The 23,956-nt window shown below is 41.0% G+C and overlaps 1 protein-coding gene across 1 annotated transcript in view; it reads right to left on the reverse strand.

Annotated features, from left to right (window-relative positions):
• Positions 1-23,956, reverse strand: part of LOC101662120 (GPI ethanolamine phosphate transferase 1) — a 106,323-nt gene that overhangs the window by 75,965 nt on the left and 6,402 nt on the right. Inside the window, exons 2-5 of the mRNA XM_013004739.2 lie at positions 14,296-14,549; positions 7,619-7,740; positions 6,904-7,002; positions 3,157-3,263 (exon numbers count right to left, since the gene is read on the reverse strand). Of these exons, the coding sequence (XP_012860193.2) occupies positions 3,157-3,263; positions 6,904-7,002; positions 7,619-7,740; positions 14,296-14,516 (549 nt within the window). The 5' untranslated portion in view covers positions 14,517-14,549. The remainder of the gene's footprint in view (positions 1-3,156; positions 3,264-6,903; positions 7,003-7,618; positions 7,741-14,295; positions 14,550-23,956) is intronic.

The following is a 23,956-nucleotide window of genomic DNA, read 5'->3' on the forward strand; positions in this document are numbered from 1 at the left end:
TTTAAAAAAACAAAAAAACAATTACATTAACTTCATAATGATAAATTGAAAGCACAAAGCCTTTCTAAAACAAATGACTCATTCTGTACCCTTCTAAATATATGAACCTATAAGCAAATACTTATGAGGGGTATGTTAAATTAATTCAAATTAAGTCACCATCCATGCCAAGATATTATTATTCATTTGTAAAAGAGTTAACATTTATCAGGAAAACACATTTATCTTTCCAACAAAAATCACAAGTATTCAAGTAATCTTTTAAATATTGTACTATCACTATTTTGTAAATTTAAAAAACATCAATGGCACCATTAGAGACACTAACTACTCAGGACCAGGAATATATGTTGTTGTTTTTAATTAAAAGATCATTTTATTGGGGGCTCTTACAGCTCATAACAATCCATAGAAATATATGTATTTTTAAATGAATATATGACTGCTTCCATACTCCTCAGTAGCATAAAATTCTCACTAAATTGTATATATTCTACTCCCCACCCACCTCTACCCCCAGTGGAAATTTTATATCCAGACAGAAATAACAAGTCCTTTAAAAGAAAGCAGCTAAATACTAGATATACTAAACATATGATAGAAATACTAAACATATGATATATATGAGGTGCCCCCCCCCAAAAAAAAACTGGAATAAAGCTCCATTGGGAGAAACTTTTATAGTATGCATTTTTCCTACCAGACAAGCATCCAGCAACTTGCTCTGAGTTAGTGCACCCAGTGGCGTCACATGGGAAGATTCTCGCTGGTTACAGTGAATTTTTTTCGTGAAAGCAGTTTCACTTGAATCTCGTTTTTTGTGATGGCCGATTTAAGAGAACAGCATGTGGCTGTGAAATTTTGTTTCCTACTTTGGAAAAATACCACAGAAACTGTAATGTGGAACACAGCTGATAAGGGATGTGTTATGGGAGAAACTCTAGTGTACGAGTGATTTTCTTATTTCAAAAAAAGTGAAATGTTGATTGATGACAAACCTCAATCTAGATGTCCATTAACTTCCCAAATGGATGAAAATGTCTACTCTTGTGCATTTGGAGTTCGTTCCACCAGGTCAGACTGCTAATGAAGCTTTCTACTTAGAGGTTCTGAAAAGATAGGGGAACAGTGTGCGACAAAAAAGGCCTGATTTGTGGCAGATGGGGGACTGGTTTTGCCACCACGACAATGCACCTGCTCATGCAGCCATCTCAGTGCACCAGTTTTTGGCAAAAAACAGCATGCCTCTCTTGCCCCACACACCTTACTAACCTGACCTCACTCCGTGTGACTTCTTTTTGTAGAATGCAGAGGAACATGAAAGGACAGAGATATGGCAATGTAGAAAAGGTGAAGGAAAATATAAGAGAGGTGCTGTCAACCATCCAAATAGATTAGTTTGAAAAATGTTTCCAAGAATGGAATCGCAGATTTGACAATTAAGTGTAATGGAGAGTACTTTGAAGGTGATAAGGTGGTTGTTGTTGTTTTTTATTTGAATACATAGCTTTGAAAATAAATTCCTGTTTTGGGGGTTACCTCCTCATATATAATTCATTCATTATATATATACACACATGTATATGTATATATATAATTTGCTTGTTAGAACAAGTGAACTTAATTTATCATTTGCTCTACAACTAGTAAAAATACTCAGTTATGAAAAAAATACTGCCTCTTTTTTGGGGGGCGCTATGGTATTTGGGAAGCTGTGAACTGCTAATGCAGAGCTCGACCTTTCTCTGTCTGGTTCCTATGACCTGCAAAAAGTTGACCTATTGGGCATAAGAGGGGAAATATACCCCTACCTTCTTTCCTCCAATGGAATGAATTCTCGTGCTCATCTATTCCCACTTTTCCTGTCCCCTTTGCATTCAAAGGCACCCATCCATTTCTATACGCAATAATTATTGATTATGCACAAGCCAGCCATCCTGTTGTTGATCAGGCTGCTACGAGTAGGAGCTGATTCAACAGCACCCAGCAAAAGCAGCATACATCATGGGAGCCTGCTTCAAACCCCTGTTCCTCGAGGAAAAACCCTGACTTGGTGGGACATTGCAGTGCTCCAACTTGGGGCCTCCAATGTCCCATCTGCTATGGCAGCTTGATGTACCCTCTATGGACATGACTGCAGCCACAGGGATTAGCATCAAATGTTTCCAGCAAAAAGGATATAGGGGCTTGTAACTCAGAAAACGAGGGTGAGAATGTTTGTACAACTCAAAGGGTGAAATCAGAGTCACTAAGAGGTACATTTAGAAACTGTTGAATTTGTGTTTGTTCCCTGGGTATAATCTCAATAACAAAATCAATAATATTTAGAAAAGGAAAAAAGTATATGGAGCCAAGTGTCTTTAAATAAATAAGACTCAGGAGAGGAATGTCCTTTTGTGATTCTTCAAACTGTCAGCCTAAAACTTCAAAATAATGGCTGGGACTCCAGCACCATCTTGGATCACAAAACAACCTTGAAGATAAAACTCATGCTCTGAGAACAGAAGAGAAAGGTCGCTGGCTGGGGTCTGAAACCACTACAACCTATTTGGGGTACTCTCTTTACTGCAATAGAAGCAGATTTTTAAGTTATATTTATTACACAGAGCTGAACTTAATCTAAATTGATATGTGTCTCTATGTACCATTCAGTACTCAATATGTACTCCAAACAGCTTAGAATTAACAATAGCAAAAGTCAGTATCATTACTTACAAAATGTAAATAGGCTTGAATTGACTGGCATCAACAATGACAGTACAGCACACTGAAGTACCATCATAAGGGTTATTATTTAATCTATGCCCCTACCAAATATTACAAAGTCATGGACAAATTACTTATAGTGACTTTATACAATAATCTATAAGACTTTATAAAAAAAAGACAGGGTGGGTGAGTTTCTCTTATTAGAAACAGTTCTTTTCAAGGATGTTTTTTAAATATGTATTTTTACAACATTTAGTATTATAAAAGGCAGTTTCTCAGAATTCAATATTTTCAAAACATTTTGCTTCAAAGATAGAACTTTCAAATCGGAGACCATCACCAAGTAGAAAAAAATAACTACGATATTGATGTTGATGCACTGATCAGTTTCCTGTAATTCCAAGTTACAAATACACCATGGACAAGTAACCCCAGCAAAGAGCTCACCTTCACATTCTCAAAGACCCAGGTATCCAGTTTGGTTTTACTGCTGGCGCTCAAATCCTCCTTTTCTGTGTCATAACTATGTACATACACATGGCCTTGACTAGCACCTGCAAAGGAGATGTGGGGGAAACATTTAAAGTATTCTAAGTCATCATGAGATCTGAGATAGTCATTCGAGGATTTTTGCGAGTAGCCAGAATGTTCCATAGAGCATTTGGTGTTGGGGTGGGGGAAGACTCGCAGACATGCCCTTCCTGCTGCCCCACAGGGTGCTGTGCAACGCAGGGCAGCAGGTGCTGCCGTCCTCCCAGGAATAGATTCTGTCTTTAGTTCATTGACTAGGCAAAGCCATGCTGCTGGTAAGGGACATCAATTGTGTCCCTTAAATTATGGCACTAATGGCGCTGAGGTAAGCGTTGGACTGCTAACTCCAAGGTCAGCAGTTCAAACCCACTCGTTTCTCTGCTGCAGAAAGATGAGGCTTCCTGCTCCACTAAAGACTTAGAACTTCAGACGCCCTAGGTAGCAGTGTTTCTCAAAATGGGCGATACCGCCACCTGGGGGATGGGGCGGGTTCTGGAAGTATCCAAGAGGAGTATGATTGCCTTGGGCACAATTGGAGGGCTTTGAATAAAAAGAAGAGGGGTGTAGATGCATAAACCATTCGGACTTGTTTCACCTGTTTTCTAAAAAGGGAGCAATAAGCCAAATAAGTTTGGGAACCTCTGCGGTATGCTGGGTCCTTATGAATCAGAATCACCTTGATGGAATCTGTGCTTATTTCAAACCAAACTCACTACACATAGAGTCAGTACCAACTCATAGACTCCCTATTTAGGATATCAAAATCTAGACTAGAAGTTATTTGGTTGACTAAACTTCCTAAAGCAAGAAGAAAACTCAAATGTTTCATTCCTCTTGTTCATAGACTGTACATATTTTCCTTACCAGAGAATAACAAATACCAGTTATTATCACAAGATTGACCTACCCATTGCCACTGAGTCATTCCAACTCATAAGCAATCCTAAAGCACAAAGTAAACTGCTCCAGGGGGTGCCCCAAGCTGTAAATCCTCACAGAAGCAAGCTGCCACATCTTTCTCCCACTGAGGGCTGGTGGGTTGGAACCATTAGCCTTTTGGATAGCGGGTGAATGTTTTAACCACTGTGCCACCAGAGATCATAAACCGATGGAAAGGGTCAATATACACATTAGTCTAACATATTTACATGACATTATTAAGAGTGTACTAAATGAAATGACTTTCTCAGACAGATAGGCACTTGCAGCCGAAAGGAAGAAAAAGAGAAAAGTGAGGACAGTCAGTTCTAAGCCGGAGCAGCTCAGCTCAGAGCGCCACTCCACCGCTGGGCCATTCACCTCTCATTTCCCCCAAGACCTGAGTGAGGTTCTGGTTACCAGAAGAAACAGACGTGCCTGTCGGCTTATCGCTGATTCAGATAGTGGGCCTGCCCCATCCATCAGCTGTACCAAGAAATAAAATGGGTGGTTTGGCAAGCCATAGCAACCTGATACCCCCCACGCATCAGTATCAATCACCCACAAAGCTAACCAACCTGCTTTCCCAAAGAAAAGCCATTTAATAGCAGCCAGTTTGAAGTGTCTTGGTCGGCACAGCGTAATAGCTCTCTATGACTACCAGATATGAAATTCTGGATATATATTTGGCTGTCAGGATATATAACAGCTGGGTCAACAAGTCACCATGCTCCAATAATTCCAATTTAGCACTGTTTGCTACAAGATTGGGAAAAAGATATTTCTGGCTCCTACATATGAACTAAGAAGCTCGTGTAGCTTCACAGTTCTGGGCAAATTAGTACACACCAAAGAAAAGCTTCCTTCTGAGCATGGATTGTACCTGCGTATATATTTTGGAAGCAAAAAGAAAACATTCTCAGATATCTGGAAGAATTCTGTCAAAGGAGGATGACAAAGGATTCAGTGCTTTCAGATTAAATGGCCTCCGTCTTTCTAAAAGAACTCTCTTCATTATTTCTGCAAACATATTTTCTAATGGAAACTGTTCTTCTGCCTTGAATCTCTTGGTTATGTCATTTGCATAATGTAATTTAGGAGGCCAGGGCATATTGAGGGAATAAATCAAGGACCCAGTGTCATATTTTATGGTTATTATATCTGTGGCTATGAAAATTTTATTGAATCTTCCTACTAAGTAAAATGCCCATCATTGTACAACCACTAAAAAAAGCATTTAATGACATAAAATTGAAAAGCAGTATTACCAATTTTAGAAAATAATAGAAATCTCTTATTCATGAACATAAACAAACACAATAAATACAAATTCTATGACTTGAAGCTGATCAAAGTAAGAATTACAAATATAAATCATCTTATCTGTGAAATCTTTCACTAATATGAATATCTACTAACTTCTTCAATAATTTATCAAGGTATAATGAACCAGATATCAATTCCATCATATTGAATATAGATGAACAACACAGATGACAGAAATTGGCTAAATGCTTTTCTTTTTTTTATCATTTTATTGGGGGCTCTTACAGCTTTTATCACAATCCATATACATATCCATTGTGTCAAGCACATTTATACATATGTTGCCATCATCGTTTTCAAAACATTTTCTTTCTACTTGAGCCCATGGTATCAGCTCCTCATTTTTCCCTCCCTCCCCTACCCTTACTCCCTCACAAGCCCTTGATCATTTATAAATTTTTTTTTCATGTATTACACGGACCGGTGTCTCCCTTCACCCACTTTTCTGTTGTCCATCCCCCTGGGAGGGAGTTATATGTCAATCATTGTGATCGGTTCCCTCTTACTCCCCACACCTTCCCCTTATTCTCCTGGTATTGCTACTCGCATTATTGGTCCTAAGGGGTTTATCTGTTCTGGATTTCTTGTGTTTCCAGCTGTTAACTGTACCAGTATACATGCTCTGGTCTAACTGGATTTGTAAGGTAGAATTGGGGTCATGATAGTTAGGGAGTGGGGTGGATAAATACTTTCATTAATTATATTTATCCTCAAAAAAATCCTATGATATAAATACTATTGTCCTATTTACAAAGGAAAAAGGGAAACTGAAGCTTAGTTGTCTAACTTGCCTGAGATTATGATGCTATTAAGTGGTAGAGATTTCATTGAATCCAAGATAATATTAACTACGGGCCCCAGAAGATGAAGATGATCAGTTCCTACATTTATCTTTTAGTCAAATTTGTACATGAAGCAGAAGAGTTAAGTATGGTTCATATCTAACTTCAGTTAGCCAAATGCTTGTCTTAGAATATAGTGTAAAAAATAATAATGTAGTGTATATTTCTATGTTTAAAAAATAAACATTTGCAGATACAAAGCATCTTTAAATTTAGCAACATAGCAACAATAACATTTTTATGTTTGCTGCAAAGTAGCACCTGTTTGTTATTATGAACCCGTGCATGTCTTGAATGTTTAATAATAGGCTTCCTGAGGGTTGTCTTGTAACTACAGGTTGTATATAAGTTGGACATTTGCAACCTAAGTACTGTCTGTGTATGATCTGCTAATATTTCAATATAATTGAGAAGTAAAAAAAATACCTTTGTTCCGTCTATTGCCATACACACCCCTATTTCAAAGATCTTAATCTGTAAAACCATAAGCCTCAAAAATCAAAGAAATGCAAGAATTAGCCGAGTGTAAAAATTAGCCCACTGACCTTAATAACAACATGAGGAAAGTAGCTCTTACCTTTGGCAAATATCGATATAATATTGAGTTCTCCCCAGCTCCAGGTATACTTGCTTTCATTAAAAAGAGAATCAAATTCTACAGGATTTTTCTTCCATCCTTCAGGTAATTGAGAGAGAGGAGAAAAAGATGCATGGGGAAGCAAGTCCCTAAAAAGTGTTTTTAAAATAATTATTAATAGTTTCAGCTAGGGAAAAGAGTCAACACAAATCACAGATCCTTTAGTTCTGACTAAAAACCACAATTGCTTTTGAAATGTTGAGGGCAACACCATGAAAATACAGGAATTCTTGAAATCAAATGACCACATTTTTCAAGCATTTAGGATGATCAAGGAGGACGGTTAATTGCGGAACTAATGCTGGTGAGGACTCTGAGGAAAAAGGGCTGCTAAAAACCATGCCAAAAGCATCTCAAAGCTCACATTGACCTTGGAGACACAAGTCAGTGTTGTAGCGCTGTCGGTGCCGTCCAGTCTATTTCCACTCAGCAGGACTCCCTGTGAGCGAGAACTGCCCCATACACCAACTTGGTTTTCTTGGCTGCCATCTTTCTGCAAATACATCACTAGGTCTTTCTCCCGTGGAGTCGCTTGGTGGGTTTAAAGCACCCACCTTTCACTTAGCAGCCAAGAGCCCAACCATGACACCGCCAGAGATCTTTAATACACTTAGAGGGTACCTTTCCTTAAGATATTTATCTAGATGGACAGTACCTTTGGTAACGGCACTGACATCTTCGTAAAACCCAGCTATCAGGGCTACGTGCCCTGGCCTGGATTCCGTGGGCGCACGTGTATGAGAGATCCCCCAGCTGCCTTCATGCATGATGACATTCCTAAAAGATATAAAAATGGATGGTTAACACAGACTATGACTAAATGCTCTCATAGGGCTTCAGAAAAAATCTGAATATTAAAGGAATTGAAAACAAAAAGTTCCTTCAAAACTTAAGAAGAAACGGAGTCTTTCGAATATCACTAAACTGAACCCAGGCCTGGCCTTCCCATCAGCTGAATGTGGTAATTCAAGTGAGACCAACCAGGATGCTGCCCACCACCACACAGACTCATGAGATAAAATAAGAGGGTGCTTACGTACACTGGTACAGATAAGAGCATTCGACACATGGAATCCGGGACAGATAAACCCTCAGAAACAGCAATGGGAAGGAGGGGGACCATGAGGGTAGGGGGAAGGAGGGGGACAAGGGGGGAAGACGGGTAATCGACTACAATGACATGCAATTCCCCCCACCGCCCCAGGGGATTCGAACAACAATAACATGGATGAAGGGAGACACTGGGAGGTATAAGACACAAAAATAATAATAATTTATCAGGGGTCCATGAGGGTGGGGAAAAAAGAGGAGCTGATACCAAGGGCTTAAACAGAAAGAAAATATTGTGAAAATGATGAAGGCAACATATGTATAAAGCTGCCTGATACAATTGATGTATGGATTGTTATAAGGGCTGTAAACCCAATAAAATGCTTTATTTATAATTTTTTTAAAAGAGCGTGCCTCAAAAAGTTCAATTCCATTTTTCCAAAAGCATTTTCAAGCCTCGCCCCATATACCATTCCTGTTTTTAAGCCACATTATTGAGATGATTTCTTATATATTGGCAACTGGTACACACAATATTTTTGTATCAATGTTAAACTGATTGGATGCGCTAATGATACTGTGATCATGTGGGAGAATGTTTAGAAGATACATGCTAAAGTGTTCAAAGGTCATCTTTAAGAGTTTCTGTTATAAAATTGTTTTGCAGAAATAATAATTAAAATATGTGTGTATGTATGTATTTATGAGTAAATGTAAAAGTATTGCTATCAGAGTTCCAATTCATATCGGTATAGGTTTATTTCAAACATAACATATTTAAATATGTCTTGGCTCTTTCTATTAGTATTTTTTATCATTATTAAAAGATCATTATTGGGGGCTTTCAGCCCTTGTAACAATCCATATATCAATTGTATCAAGCATGTTTGTATATATGTTACCATCATTATTTTCTAAACATTTACTTTCTATTGAGCCCTTAGTATCAGCTCCTTTTTTTACCCTCACTACCCCCCTCATGACCCCTTGGTAAATTATGAATTATTATTATTGTCATATCTCACAACGACTGCTGTCTCCCTTCCCCCATGGTTTCTGTTGTTCGTCCTCTGGGGTGGGGCAGGGGGAGTTATGTGCTGATCATTGCGATCGGTTCCCTCTTCCTCCCCACCTCTCCCCACCTTCTCCTACCCTCCTGGTTTCGCTACTCCCATAACTGTTCCTGACCACTGGTCTTTTAAGCCAGATCAAAGTTAATGAAGGCAATTTTATGGAATGAGTTATATGCAGAGATAAGTCTTGGTTTTACTAATAGAATCCAGAGAGTAAGAGAGTGAGATTCAATTAAAAGGATGACTTCCTAGGAGCTCTGTTGGGCCAGTTAAATTTAAGACAGAGCAGTCAGCCCAGGACTCTCTAGAAAAGTTATGACCCCTTTGGGGGAGTTGAATGACCCTTTCACAGGGGCCACCTAAGACCATTGGAAAACACATAAATATTTCACAGTATATAATTACTTATTGTTTTGTGATTAATCACTATGCTTTAATTATTTTTAATTATGTTCAATTTTTAACAATGAAAATACATCCTGCATATCAGATATTTACATTACGATTCACAACAGGAGCAAAATTACAATGATGAAGTAGCAATGAAAATAATTGTATGGTTGGGGGTCACCACACATGAGGAACTGTATGAAAGGGTTGCAGCATTAGGAAGGTTGAGAACCACTGCTGTAAGGAGATAAATAGCTCACTGGAGGCGGGACACACTCTCAGTCCCTGTGAGGCATTCTAGTTGACAAGCCACATGGAGACAAGCTGGTGGCAGCCAGAGCATCAGAGATGGAGAAGCCACATGGAAACCCCTGCCAGCGCTGAGATGCTTAGACAACCACTGGATCCACAATACTTTCTACCCACTGGCCTATGATTGTCCTGCATTCGGCATCATTGCATGTGTTTCGTGAGTCTGAAGAGGAATTTATAGATTGGTATCGGACATATGGGCTAATACCACACTTAAGTACTTGATCTGTACTGGGCTGGGATGTTTTCTTAATGTAAAATTACTCTCTGATAGAAAACTCTCTTCTACCAATAGGACTGTCTATGAATTTGTTTCTCTAGTCTACCCAGACTAACACAGATAGCGACCCTACCAGACAGAGTAGACCTGCTCCTGCCAATCATTACAGAATCAAAAGGCTTCCTCTTTCTTCTGTGGAGCTACTCACTTTGCAACAGCCCAAGGCTCAACCCACTATGCCACCAGAGCAAAGAGCTATGGAAACACAGAATGCATCCAAACACATTAATCTTAATACATCTTTTGACAAAGCATATGAGTTGTGGTTTAGAGACTTGTAATCGTGACACTCCATAATAAATAACATCTTTCTAAACCCCCGCATAACCACCTTCTCTTCGCAAAAAAAATCCACTGCCATCTAGTTGATTCCAACTCACAGTGCCCCTACAGGACAGAGTAGAACTGCCCTGCCAGTTTCCGAGGCTGTAACTCTTACAGCGAAGAAAGCCTCATCTTTCTTCTGAGGAGCAGCTGGTGGTTTAGAACTGTTGACCTTGCAGTTAGCAATCCAATGTATGGCCCACTGTGCCACCAGGGCTCCTCGTGCCATCTGTAAGTAACTATTAAATGGTCTGAAAACCATTGTATAAATTATCAGACTGAAATAATCTTCAATTTCTTCAGTTACATATTGAAAACTGGATTAAACAGGAAAAAGGCTTACAGAAAGTGGGGAAGAAACAACAGGCTCAGGATAGAATGGAGCTTTTGAAACTAAATACAGAACACAAAATATACGAAGGGTGTGAGCAGTGGGTTCACATACGACATAAGACCCAGAGGAGAAATTAGGAGAAATAATAGCTGTCAGACAAGCCCCCATATATTTTTATCCTAGTAATTTTTCCAAAATAACAGATCTGTGTTCGAAGAAGCACAACCAGAATGTTGCTTAGAGGCAAGGATGACAAGACTTCGTCTCACCCAGTGTGGACATGTTGTCAGGAGAGACCAGCCCCTGGAGAGGGGCATCCTGCTTGGTGAGAGGCAGTAAAAGAGGCAGGCCCTCGACAGTGCCTGTGGCAGCAGGTTCACACACAGAAGAACTGTGAGGACGATGCCGGGCAAGGCAGTGTTTCATTCGCTTGTGTACACGGTTGCTATGGGTCACAACCGATCTGATGACAACTAACAATTTTTGCAACAAAATCTATTTCACTTTCTTCGCCCACAAAGAAATTCACCTAACTATATATCACCCAAAAAGGAGGCCTGGTATCAGAATTGGTTAAGCGTTGAGCTGCTGAAGGTCAGCAGTTCAAGCCCACGGGTTGTTCCTCGGGACAAAGGTCAGGCTGTCTGCTCTGGAAACGCTCTAAAGTCTCGGAAACCTGAAGGGGCAGTTCTACTCTGTCCTATAGGGTTGCTATTGAGTTGGAATCAGCTCAACAGCAGTGACGTTTATCACCCAAGTATTTTAATTATTTGTAGGACTCTGCATTACATGTTTTTTTAGGTACGGACCTTTGCCCTAGTTTGATCTCGTCTTCCTACTTATGTTTTCTTACGGGCCTGAGACGTTCATTTGTTGCTTTATTCTTTAGGAAATCACACATTTCTCTGAGCCATCATACATTTATTTCTGGGGATTCAACATTAAATAGAATGAGAGGTCGTCATTCGAGTCAACGAGTGTGTGTTAGACGGCTGTTCTGTGCTAAGGTCTGGAGGTCAAGCTGTAGGAAGCAGACAGAGCTCTTCATCTTGTGGCACTGCACAGTAATAAGAAATCAAACTCGGCAAAGGAGTGGAGGGTAGTGAGGGCAGATGAGAATGGGACCAATTACCACAAAATCTTAGCTTTAATCTCTCCACAACAGCATGAGGATAGGTACAATCGATGGCATCCTGTGTCACCATAGGACGTTCATGCCTGCAATCCGAGGATTACAAGCAAGCTCCTTTCCTAAATCTGTCTGAGTCAAGTTTGTACCTCAGTTGGAAATGGGTAGGTACAGTTCCTATCTAACATGAGGTAGTCAAATGTTCTTCTTCATACGTAGTATACTTTTCTGTGCATTAAAAAAAAAGGAAAGCAGCACTTTCAGATACACTGAGCATCAGCAGCAGAATAATATAGTTCTGTTTTGATGTGCACCGCCAAGGAGTGCCCATTTGTTATTAGGAACCATTGTACAAGTGGACTTCGAAAAATTCATGATCTCTTCATTGTTTTTCATCAACGTTTGGACCTCTTCTCATGCATTAGGTGCAGGTTTGCAGAGTGGACCATAGCTTTCTGTTCAACAGTGCACACACATTCTGACCCAACTCATCTGTTGCAATCCCTCAATGTGCCGTGGCTTATCCCACTTCCTCCCTGTGTTTCCTGTTTCTATTTCTCCTTCAGGACTTTAACCTGTGTAAATGCTGCCTTTTTATCATAAAAAGCTGATTGTTCTAACTCAGAGGTGGAGTTCAGTTCCAGACTTGAAGGGTAAGGGCCATAGTTTGGGGAGTCCAATCAATCTCTCTCTGACCAGCAAGCCTGGTCTCTTATAATTTTAAGTTTTGCTTCCCATTTTTTCTTCCACGCTATCTAAGACCTTTTAATGGGATCCTTTTCTGAGAAGTTTGTGATGGTGGCTGGGCACCATCTAGTTCTTCAGGTCTCAGGGTTTTTCCATGAACTTTATGAAGCCTCCCCATATGTACCTTTACAGCATTGGGATCACAGACATATGTGGTCAGATGGTGCCCAAACTGATGTCATATGGTGCACGGCTGCAATGGAATGTAATACAATACAGGTCTTGAGGAACTTTCTACTAGGCAGAGAAAGAAAAAGGCTTGTAGGAGCTCTGTAAATCCACAAAATTAGGCAGTACTTTTTGAAGCTACCTAACCAAAGCCAAAGTTAAACAGTGATATGGAATTAGAATGGCTTAATATTTTATATTGTTAGGTGCCTTTGAATTGGTTACAACTAAGAGTCACTCCACGAACAACAGAATGAACACTGCCCAGGCCCTTCCAGGGACTGGTTTTCCTCATTACATGTCCAAAGTATGTGAGGCAAAGTCTCGCCGTGCATTCTGGTTGTACTTCCAAGACAGATTTGTTTGTCCTTCTGTCAGTCCATGGAATTTTCACCTTTATTTTAACCATTTTATTGACACATAATTATCATATCATATGGTACTTTCAACATTCTTGTGCACTATAATTAAAGTGTATCAATTCTTCCTCATTATTCATATATATGTATATATACCCATATACATGTATATGAGGTGATTCAAAATCTTTTGACAGAAGGTAATATTTTCTATGTTGGATTTTTTCACATGATCAAGGGGAGTTTATTAGGGAAATCAGGAGGTTACCACAAGTCAGGATCGGTCAACAGTAAGAATACCATTGTTGGCTCACAGCAGCACCTCTCCTCAGCTAGCAACCAAGTCTCTCCCTGGTCCTCAACCTCTCAGCCACAAGGTCCCTTGGCTTCTGCCTCTGTGGGCCAGGAAGCCAGCTCACTGTCACCCTATCTCAGTCTCACAGACTTGGGCCAGATGAGGAAAAGGTATCCCATAGTCTCAACGCTGCACCTCTCGTCTCTGTGCAACAGTCTCAGCAGCCTCTATCGCTCAGGCAGAGATCTCTTCCAATGCATCTCAGACAGAAGGTGCTATTTGAGTTGCCATCTATATTTCCTAGTTATAGGCTATTGTGAGACTGCTTTTTTCATTTTTCTGTTTTTTGTTATTAAAGAGATTAAGATGATTATTTCTTTAAGAAAAAGAAACTGGAGGAAGTCTGATTAAGTTAGCCCAATCTATCCCAAGCAACTAAGCCCAACATTTCAAATCACCTGATATCAAGGTTCTACAATAGGAGAGATTATGGCTCAAAAAACCAAACTCACTTCCATGGACTCAATGCTGACTCCTAGGGACCCTATAGGGCAGGGAGAACTGCCCCTGTGAGTTTCTAAGACTGTAACTCTTTATAGGAGTAGAAAGTCCCATCTTTTTCCCCCATAGCAACTGGTGGTTTTGAACTGCTGACCTTGCTGTTAGCCATCCAACACATAACCACTATGTCATCAGGGCTAGGGACAAATAAACTATCAGTATAGTGCTAATTTGTAAGACAATGGCAAATGCCTCTTTCTCAGTCTTCACCTCAGTACCCATATGAGAGAAACAGTCTGACATTTTCCTGTTCACTTGACCTCAAGGAAACCTTTTCAAGAGACAGCCTTGTACCAGTGGGCATGCTCACCTGATAAATGGTGCTCTGGGACTTCCATCTTCATCTAACTTAAAAACTGCATCAGCTCGCAGACCATCGGCCACAAACAACACTAGTCTTTTCGCCGGAGGAGGCAACGGTGTCCAGTGAGGAGTCATCCCGTGAACCAGGGGAGACGTCAGATAGATGTCAAAGATGGAGGCGAAGAACACAACGTGTACCAGCAGCCCCAGCATGAAGAACAGCAGCATAGCCCGAGCTGCCAATTCACTTCCAGGGGAAAACTGAAAAGAGGGAACAGAATTAAGTCTGGGTATGCCTCCAAGCAGCCATAAGTATTTTCACATATTACGATGACTTCAGGCACACTGAAAATGGGCTTTTAAATATTACATAAGTCAGAAGTTTGTCCTCACTTGAGGTGGCAAAAGCAAACATGACTCCGTAATGAGAGATGAAACTGAAATAAGGGCCATGATGAAGCTGAGCTGTTCGTTGGTAGCTGACTCGCCCTGTGACGTGGGATGACCTCATCCAGGAGTTCCAAAGTAGAACTGCCCCCATGGGTTTTTCTTGGCTGTAATCTCATGTAGGCTGTTTGCTAAACCTTTCTTTCATGGGGCCAATGGGTGGGTTCAAAATCTTTAGCAGACAGTTGTCCCACCCAGGCTCCAGACAAAGAACATAAAAGCACTTAAAAGAAAAAAACAGTTCAAGTATATGAAAACAAACAAAACTAATTAGCTATTTGGGGCAAACTGAAATGCATCCTAAGCTAATGAAAATTAGCACGGGCACAAAGAGTCAAAAATTAATCGAGTACATCTTAAAAGTACATTAAGTTTCTTTTGTCAAATCGTGCTCCCCCCCCATGACGAGCTCACTGAAGGTATGGTGCCACAGCATAAAAGTGTGCGGCAAAGAAACTAGATGGTGCCCAGGTATCAGAAGAATAGCATCTGGGGTCTTAAAGGCTTGTCTTCAAGCAAACAGCCAACTAAGTCCACATGGAAGAAGCACACCACCCAGTGTGATTCAAGGATTGCAAATAATATAATCAAAATTTAAAGGAGGGAATTGTGTCAGACCATAGATACTCAAATGATCTTTTACTTCTTGGGTTTACTTTGGCACTTCGTATCTTTTTAAAGTTTGTCTATTTCTCTAAATTACCAAATGGATCAAGCTGAAAATGTTCGAAATAGTCCCTTGGAATCCTCTTTTCTGCTCTTCGGTACAGGAGTCAGGTATTGCATTTCACTGTCCAGAGATGGTCTCTTTGCCCCAAGTCCTTAACTCCTGTCAGTCAGACCTCAAACTCTCCTCAGAGCACAGGCATATTTACATGTATAGAAGCTCAAGCTGATTTAAAGACTCCCACTTTCCCATGGGACACTAGGATCTCCTTATCCTGCTAATAAACAAGCAAGCATGTCTATTCCTTTTCACTTGCATTCATATGTATAAATAACTCCCTAGAGTGTGCTCTATCTATCTATCTATCTATCTATCTATCTATCTATCCATGTTGTGCAGTAGCTGTGCATTTACTACTGCACAGCTTCTCTGAATTAAGGCTCAAAGCATTTAGAGATAATATACTTTTGTTAATGCTCAAAAACTTACTGAAATACTGAAACAAATTGTTGACTTGAGAACATTGGCCTTCTTACAGCCTTAAGATCCATTGTTCTTATAGAGCAACAGTGGAGTCCAGGGAGGGACAACTGACCATGTCCACAGAGAAAGGCACCCTAGTCCTAGTCCATGCTGGGGGTATCCTGGGAAACAGAGACCACCCCAACCACCAAACAAATGCAGAGTATGAGCCAGACTGTAAACAAACAGATTGCAACTCAACTTTTAATTTTCTAAACCAACCCCAAATAGTTGAGGCTATATATTTTAAAAGAAAGCTATTTTAAAAAAAAGAAAGAAAAACATTTTCTTGCCCAATGGTGAATTAAGATCAGTATTTCAAGAATATGTTAACAATTCAGATAATACAAGTAACCTTGATTTTGTCCATCCAGCCTCCAAAACAGAGAGAGAATAAATTTATCTTGGTTTTTTTTTTAACATTTTATTAGGGGCTCATACAACTGTTATCCCAATCCATACACACATCAATTGTGTAAAGCGCATTTGTACATCATTTCTCAAAACATTTTCTCTCCACTTAAACCCCCGACATTAGGTCCTCATTAAATTTATCTTGTTTTATGCTGCTCAGTTTGTCATGGGAACCCGGAATATTAGACAGCCGTTAAAAGAACGAGTCTGTCAAACACCTTCAGGTATGGACCAAATGAGAGAACACTGCACTCTACAAAGGTAGTCAAGCTCATAAAGACATATAACTTGCAACATTATTATTTTAAAAGAAAAAGGAAAATGGTTTTCACAACAAAGGATACTACTTTAGAGATTACAAGGGCGAAGATGGGGAAGGAAGGTACAAGAAGGTAAGGGGGGTGGGAAGGGTAGAAAGAAGAAAACCCCACATACACAGGCAGCTTGATGGGGCACTGTCACCTCTTTGATGACATGGGCTGTGCCACTACATAACGTGTTTTTCTTTGTATAGATCACATTCCACAAGCAAAAGGGAATGTAATCTATATTACATGTAAACAAATAAATAAAGTTGTTGTTTTCAAGGAGAGAAGGGTCACAGCCTTAAGAACCCTCCAGCCTCCTTGCCCATCAGATCTACACAGAGGTCTGAGTGGCTATACGTGGAGGAAAAGTGAAACCGAAGTGGACTTGTATTCGTGACATACATGTTGGTTTCAAACAAACAAAAATCCGTCATAGGAACCTTAGGAAACAACTGTAAGGAATAAGGCAAATCATTTTTCCAAGTGCATTTTGTGTTTTCCCTATGCGCACACATGCATGCACAGAGTAGGTGAGAGTAAACATTCGGTAAAAGAACTGACCAGGAAAGCTCAAGGGCAGTCTGAGAAGACAAAGTAAATGTTGTAATGAAATGTGCAAAGACCAGGGGTTAGAAAACCAAAAAGGAAGGCGTGGGCACACTCAGCATATGAAAAGCTGAAAGAACTGAAGAAAAAACTCAAGCCTCAAGGTGCAATATTCATGGATTCAAAGTGTTTAGAGATAACATACTTTTTTACTGCTCCAAGACTTACTGAAATAATGGAACAAATTTTTCATTTTCAAAGCAAAATACTGAACGCTGCAGGAAGCATCCAAAGAAGATAGAAGGCAACCAGCGTGAAGTATAACACCAATGAAACACACAATAGTCCTCTGATTCTTTGAGGCTTCTCACTCCCTGCTATTGTGACCCCTGTCCTGCCTTTCAATGCAGGCTAGACTGGATCATGTACACAGGTACAGGTAAGAGCTCATGAGACATGGAATCCAGGTCAGCTAAACCCCTCAGGAATAGAAATGGGAGTATCAATACCAGGAGGGTAACAGGAGGAGGGGAGGAAGGGGGAACCGATCACAATGATCAGCATATAACCCCACCCGACCCCAGGGGGAAGAACAACAGAAATGTGGGTGAAGGGAGACAGTGGTCAGTGTAAGATATGAAAATAATAATCGGACAGCTAATACCAAGGGCTCAAATAGAAGGTAATTGTGTAGAAAATGATGGCAACATATGTACAAATATGCTTGATACTACTGATGTATGGAATGTTATAAGAGATATCGGACAGGGAAAGATATGACAAAATAATTGGGGAGCGAGGAGGGAGGGGGGAAATGAGGACCTAATGCCAGGGGCTTAATTGGAGAGGAACTGTTTTGAGAATGATGAGGGCAATGAATGTACAAATGTGCTTTACACCATTGATGTATGTATGTATTGTGATAAGAGTTGTATGAGCCCCTAATAAAATGATTAAAAAAAAGAACTCTAAGCAGCCCCAATGAAAAGATTTAAAACAAACAAAGATAGAAAGGATATGCAGAGAAGACGTACAACTAGAATGCTCCTTAGAAGCAAGGATGGCGAGAGCTTGTCTCGCCTCCTTTGGACATGAGAGACCACTCCCTGGAAAAAGGCATCATGCTGGGTAAAGTGGAAAGCAGCGACAAAGATGGAGACCCTCAACAAAATGGACTGTCACAGTGGCAGCCTCCATGGGCTCAGAGATAAAAACGACGTGAGGCAGCAGGTGCAGGGCCGGGCAGTGTTTCCTTCTGTGGTGCAAAGGGAAATATCAATAGGGCGGAGAACAAATGACGGCCCCCAACAGCAACAGTAAAACATATACACATAGGTCATTTCCCAAAGCATTACACCGAGAAATAAGTTTGGAAGTCATCTTAATGCCAATAATTAGTGGGGTTTGGGGAATAGATAGTATTTTCCATTTTAGAAAATACTGGCAGGATGTCTACCAACTTAGGTTCTCCTCGGCAATGCAGGCAGATCCCTACACTTCTCCATCCTCACTGCTGTGTGGTAATGCCACGCTTACCTCAGGCCGGTCGGAACAGGATGAAATGGCATCCTGCCGTTGGAAAGTTCCGCTGACCTGGTTGCGGCAGAGGATGACCACCTTTTCAGTCTGGATTAGCCAACTGGGTGTCCTCTCCTTTCAATGATCTGTTCCTATCCTTTGATCAAATAGGGTGAGAGTTGCTGGCCTGGTTTCTCTCACTTGTAGATGCTGACTTTGTACACATACCTATACATGCGTCTTACATTACACAGAAAATTAAAATGGTAATATCCTTCCTCAAACCAATCCCTTACGAGCTCAACTCTGTAGGTCTAAGAAACGTCGAAGGGGCATTGTTTAAGAAACGTCCCCTAATCCTAGATCTCACAGGCTTTCTAATGATTCAAAATTTTGCTTTTCACTTTTACTATTAAAAATGTGTATACACTGTGAACTAGACATCTATCTTCATGTTTTTGGATAACAGAGTTATGAGCAGAGTTACCACTTCAAAATTTACTCAGAAAAAAAATTTCACACCAGAAATAAACAGGTGAAAATTTTTTAATTCAACTCAGGGCTTTCATGATTTGTAATAATCAAATATTGGAAACAATATCTATTTACAGGGGGAACGGATAAATTATCTATTCATAATAAAACATTATACAGCATTCAAAATCAATTAGGTCATATCCATGACAAGGACATATCTTACAAAGATAAATGACCCCCCAAAAAAATGTTAAGATATATGCCATTGTTTTCTGGCCTCTCTGACTCTCACTAAGCCCTGCTGGCTTAGGGGTAATATGTTGGGCTACTAACCATAAGGCCAGCAGTTCACATCCACCAATTTCTGCAAGAAAAAGATGAGGCTTTCTGTTTTATAAAGAGGTACAGCCTCCGAAACCCTAAGACTCTGTCCTATAAGATCGCTGTGAGTAGGAATCCATTTGATGGCAGTGGGATTTCTGGATCCCTCACTGTGTTGCACTCTGCTGCTGCAAGCCTTCCTAGGTACAAATCCTCAGTAGAATGCTCTCACAGATTACATCCTCCACTCCCTCTCTCTGTTGAGGCCTGATATCTTCTTGCACAAGAAACCGAGGTGTTTCCCAACATGGTCATTGAAGACAAAATGGGTCCATAAGCAAATGTGGTAAAGAAAGCTGATGGTGCCTGGCTATCAAAAGATACAGTGTCTGGAGTCTTAAAGGCTTGAAGTTAAACAAGCAGCCATCTAGCAAAGAAGCAAATAAGCCCAGGTGGATGAAGCACAACAGCCTGTGTGTCATGAGTCAATGGGATCAGGTATCAAAAGATCCAAAATAAACAATTGTATGGATGTGAAAAAGGAGGGTTGAGTAAAGACCCAAAGCCCATCTGTAGACAATTGGACATCTCCCCACAGAAGGGTCACAAGGAAGGGATGATCCAACCAGGATGCAGTATAGCACCAAGAAAACACATCATTCCTCTAGTTCCTTCCTCCTCCCCACTACCATGACCCAGTTCTACCTTACAAATCTGGCTAGACCAGAGTACACACATTGGTACAATTAAGCGTGCTTGACACATGGAATTCAAGACAGATAAAACTCTCAGGAACAGTAGTGGGAGTAGCAATTATCTACAGGGTAGGGGATGGTGGGGGTGGAGAAAGGGGGAATCCCTCACAAGGTTGGATATACAGCCCAGCCCCACAGGGGGACCAATAACAGAAATGTGGGTGAAGGGAGACAACAGTGTAATAAATGAAAATACAACAATAATCTATAATTGATCAAGGATTCACGAGGGAGGGAGGGTGGGAGAGGGAGGGAAGGAAATAAAGAGGAACTGATGCCAAGGGCTCAAGGAGAAAATGCTTTAGAAATATTGATGGCAACATATGTACAAGTGTGCCTAATACAACTGAATGATGGATTGTGGTAATATTTCTAAGAGTTCCCCAATAAACTTATTTAAAAATATTTTTAAAAAAAGAAGCCCAGGTGATCGTGCTGTTGCTGACTGGTAGCGGAATGGTGGGCAGAGTTGCCCAGAGGCCCCATGGGAGAGAGCTGGGGCAGCACTCCCACAGGGGGTGCTTGTTGTGGGTGCTGCTGAGTTGGTTCCGGCTCTCGTGCAACAGAATGAGACACCCTCCTCACAATCATGGCCGCATTTGAGCACATTGTGTTCATCCATCTCTTTGGGAGTCTTTATCTTTGTTGCTGACTCTACTTTACCCAGCACAATGTACTTCCCTAGGAACGTGTGATCTGGTGGTAACATGTCCAAAGTACTGGAGGTCAAGTCTCACCACCCTGATTCCAAGGAGCATTCTGACTGCTTTTTCCAAGACAGACTCGTTCCTTCTTCTGGTAGTCCATGGCACTGTCGACGTGCTTCCCCAAGACCGTAATTCAGACGCACCAAATCTTCTTGTTAAAATTAACACCTAGGAAAGCAGAGCGGGCAGTTCTACTCTGTAACACGGGGTCACTTGGAGTCAAACATCTACTCGATGGTACCTAACAGCAGCAGCAGCATCTCCTTGAACAGTCAAACATCACTGCACGGGGGTCTCACCTGACTATGCAGTCCAAGTTAGAAACCAAAGTCATTATTTCTGTTTGTCATGACGAGTATGGCTTTGACTACTTGGATGACTGCTTGTCATTTTATCCTAATTCCATAACAGCCCGGACAGGGGCTGTATGTTTAGTTTGTTTTTCTCTCCTGACACTGTATCTCTGGCATACAGTCCTAGGCACTGAATAAGAACGCAAAGGTTTGCTGAATATTTAGCATTTTCATTGCTAAAGGACACGCAATATGCACCTATAGCCACTAGAGGTCAGGCTTTTCTTCTCTTTTTGCTCCCAACACCCAACCTATCAAGATTAAGGACAAAATTACAACCCACTTGCTACTTATCTCACATCCTCTGTTTCCTGTTTCTATTCCTTCTTCTCTCCTAACTCTTAAGAATTTTGTTCTTGGGTAAATACGGCACGTTTGATCTCAAATGGGTTATTGCTTTAAAGGTGTGGGAACCTCACAAGTATTGTTTGCCTGAAAGTTGGGGTGAGTTAATTTCCAGACCTGTGAACCAGGACATTACCCTTTATTTTCTTGGAGGTATGGTCTGTCAAGACAAAAAGCCACACCTCCATTCAGGAGAGCACGTCTGAGATTGTCCGTGCTTGAAGTGAGGAGCGCAATGGAGACCAGGCCATGTCAAGACCAGAGCCCAAGCAAGGGGACCATGAGACAGAACAGAGGAATACTGTGGACACTATGAGACTTCAAGGCAGCACAGTGGGTGGGTCAGCACAGTGGGTGGGTCGCTGGTCCAAGGAGACCAGAGGCCAAGGGACCATGTGTCTGAGAATCCAAGGACCAGAGAAAGAGACTTGGCCGGGGAGAGGCATGGTGGCGGACAAATGACTGCATCCTTACTTACGTGTTCTGACCCTGACTTGTGGGAATCTATTTAAACGTTAAATAAGCCCCCTTAATCGTGAGCTTTGTGTGTCAACTGTGTGTTGCCATTTCAACAAACTATCGATGGCAGCAACATAATAGATAGTGTCTTGGGAAGAGTCGGTGTCAGAAGCGGGTAGAAAAAGGGTGGAGGGTAGAGTCTTGTAGGACCTCTGCCTCATGGCAAACAGGTTAGGCCGTGGGTTGGTGAGAAGTTGGATTCTCCTTCTCGCTTGTGAAGCCCCAGGAGGTCAGATGCGGCCTCCCTGTGGTTTCTGCATAATGTATTTCTATGTCCAACTTTTCTAAACCTTTACTTTCTATTTGAGCTGTTGGTATCAGCTCTTTTTTCCTTTCCACCCCCCTCCCACACCCATGACCCTTTGATAAATGATTTTTATTTTCCTATCTTACACCGACCGCTGTCTCACTGATGATCACATGAAGCGCATCGTCTCGTGGGAAGAGTTGGAGGAAATTATCCTCAGCGAAGTTAGCCAATCACAAAAGGACAAGTACAACATTCGTCCACTGAGGGAAGTAGAATCAGCACAGTGGGCATAGACAAAAGCCACTGATCTCACACTGCATGCCCAACGTTTTGAGGAAGTGCCAGACTGCTTTCCACAGGGGTGGCTCCATTTACGGTGTGGGAGGGGTCCAGTGCTTCACACCCTCAGCAGCAGTTCTTTTCTGTTGGTTTGAACTTCACCATTAATCCCAGGCCCCGCTGTTTACCTACTGCTGCTTTGATTTGCATCTCTGAAGGGGCTAATGACCAGGAGCATTTCTTCATGTCTGTGTGGACCACCTGAGTGACTTCTGCTCATGCCATCTGCCCATGTTTAACGGGGATTGTCTCTCTCTTGTTGAAGGGTTGACGTTTTCTATAAAGATTAGTCTGCTATGTCAGTGCCCTAATTTTTCCATCTGCAGGTGCTCTTAAGTCTCGTGATTTTTTGGGGGGGATGCACACAAGTGTCTTATTTTTAGGAGGCCCCAGTCACGTAGTTGGTCTTGTTTTTTGTGATTCTCACTGCACTTGATCATACGTTTATGCCATCTTTGAGGGCCCTGAAGCATGTCCCTATTTTTGATTGATAATATAGTTCTAGGTTTCAGATTTAGATCGTTGATCCCTCTTGAGTTTATTTTTGGATATGATGCAACAGGATGGGGTCATTTCATTTTTCCGCAAATAGATAATCCAGTTTTGCCAGCACTATTTGTGAAGAGACTGTCTCTTCCCCATGTAATGAGTTTTGGCCGTTTGTCATAAATCAGCTGTCCATAGGTGGATGCATTTACTTTTGGGTTCTCAATTCTGTTCCACTGGTCTATGTGTCTGATGTTGTATCAGGTCCGGCTGTTTTGATTATGGTGGCTGTGTAACAGGTTTGGAGACTGGGAAACAGTGGTCAAATGATTTGTAATGGGCTTGGCAGGTCAAAGAAACAGGTTCATGATAATGGGAAGTAGATTCAGGAAACAGTAGATTTTAGAGGAAGTCAGTCCTGAGAGAATTTCTACATGGAACTTCTCACAACTCTCTGCGGAAACATTTTTAATTTATTTTCAATTTATATTTTATGGATTTAAATAAAACTTATTCCCTTTGCATCCTATCGGCTTAACTGCCTTTTCAGAACGTTAGCTGCAAAAACAATTGATATTTTTATGTTTGTGTCATTTTGTCTTTTCAAAACTGGTAAGTAGTCTAGTATGGACCAAAATTACCTTAAAGAATGGGACATGGGAGAGGGGGAGGTGGGGGGTTAACAAACCCAGGG

Source organism: Echinops telfairi, unplaced genomic scaffold (genome assembly GCF_000313985.2).
Source record: "Echinops telfairi isolate 266 unplaced genomic scaffold, ASM31398v2 ScPeMD7_7400;HRSCAF=8409, whole genome shotgun sequence".
Classification (NCBI taxonomy): Eukaryota; Metazoa; Chordata; class Mammalia; order Afrosoricida; family Tenrecidae; genus Echinops; species Echinops telfairi.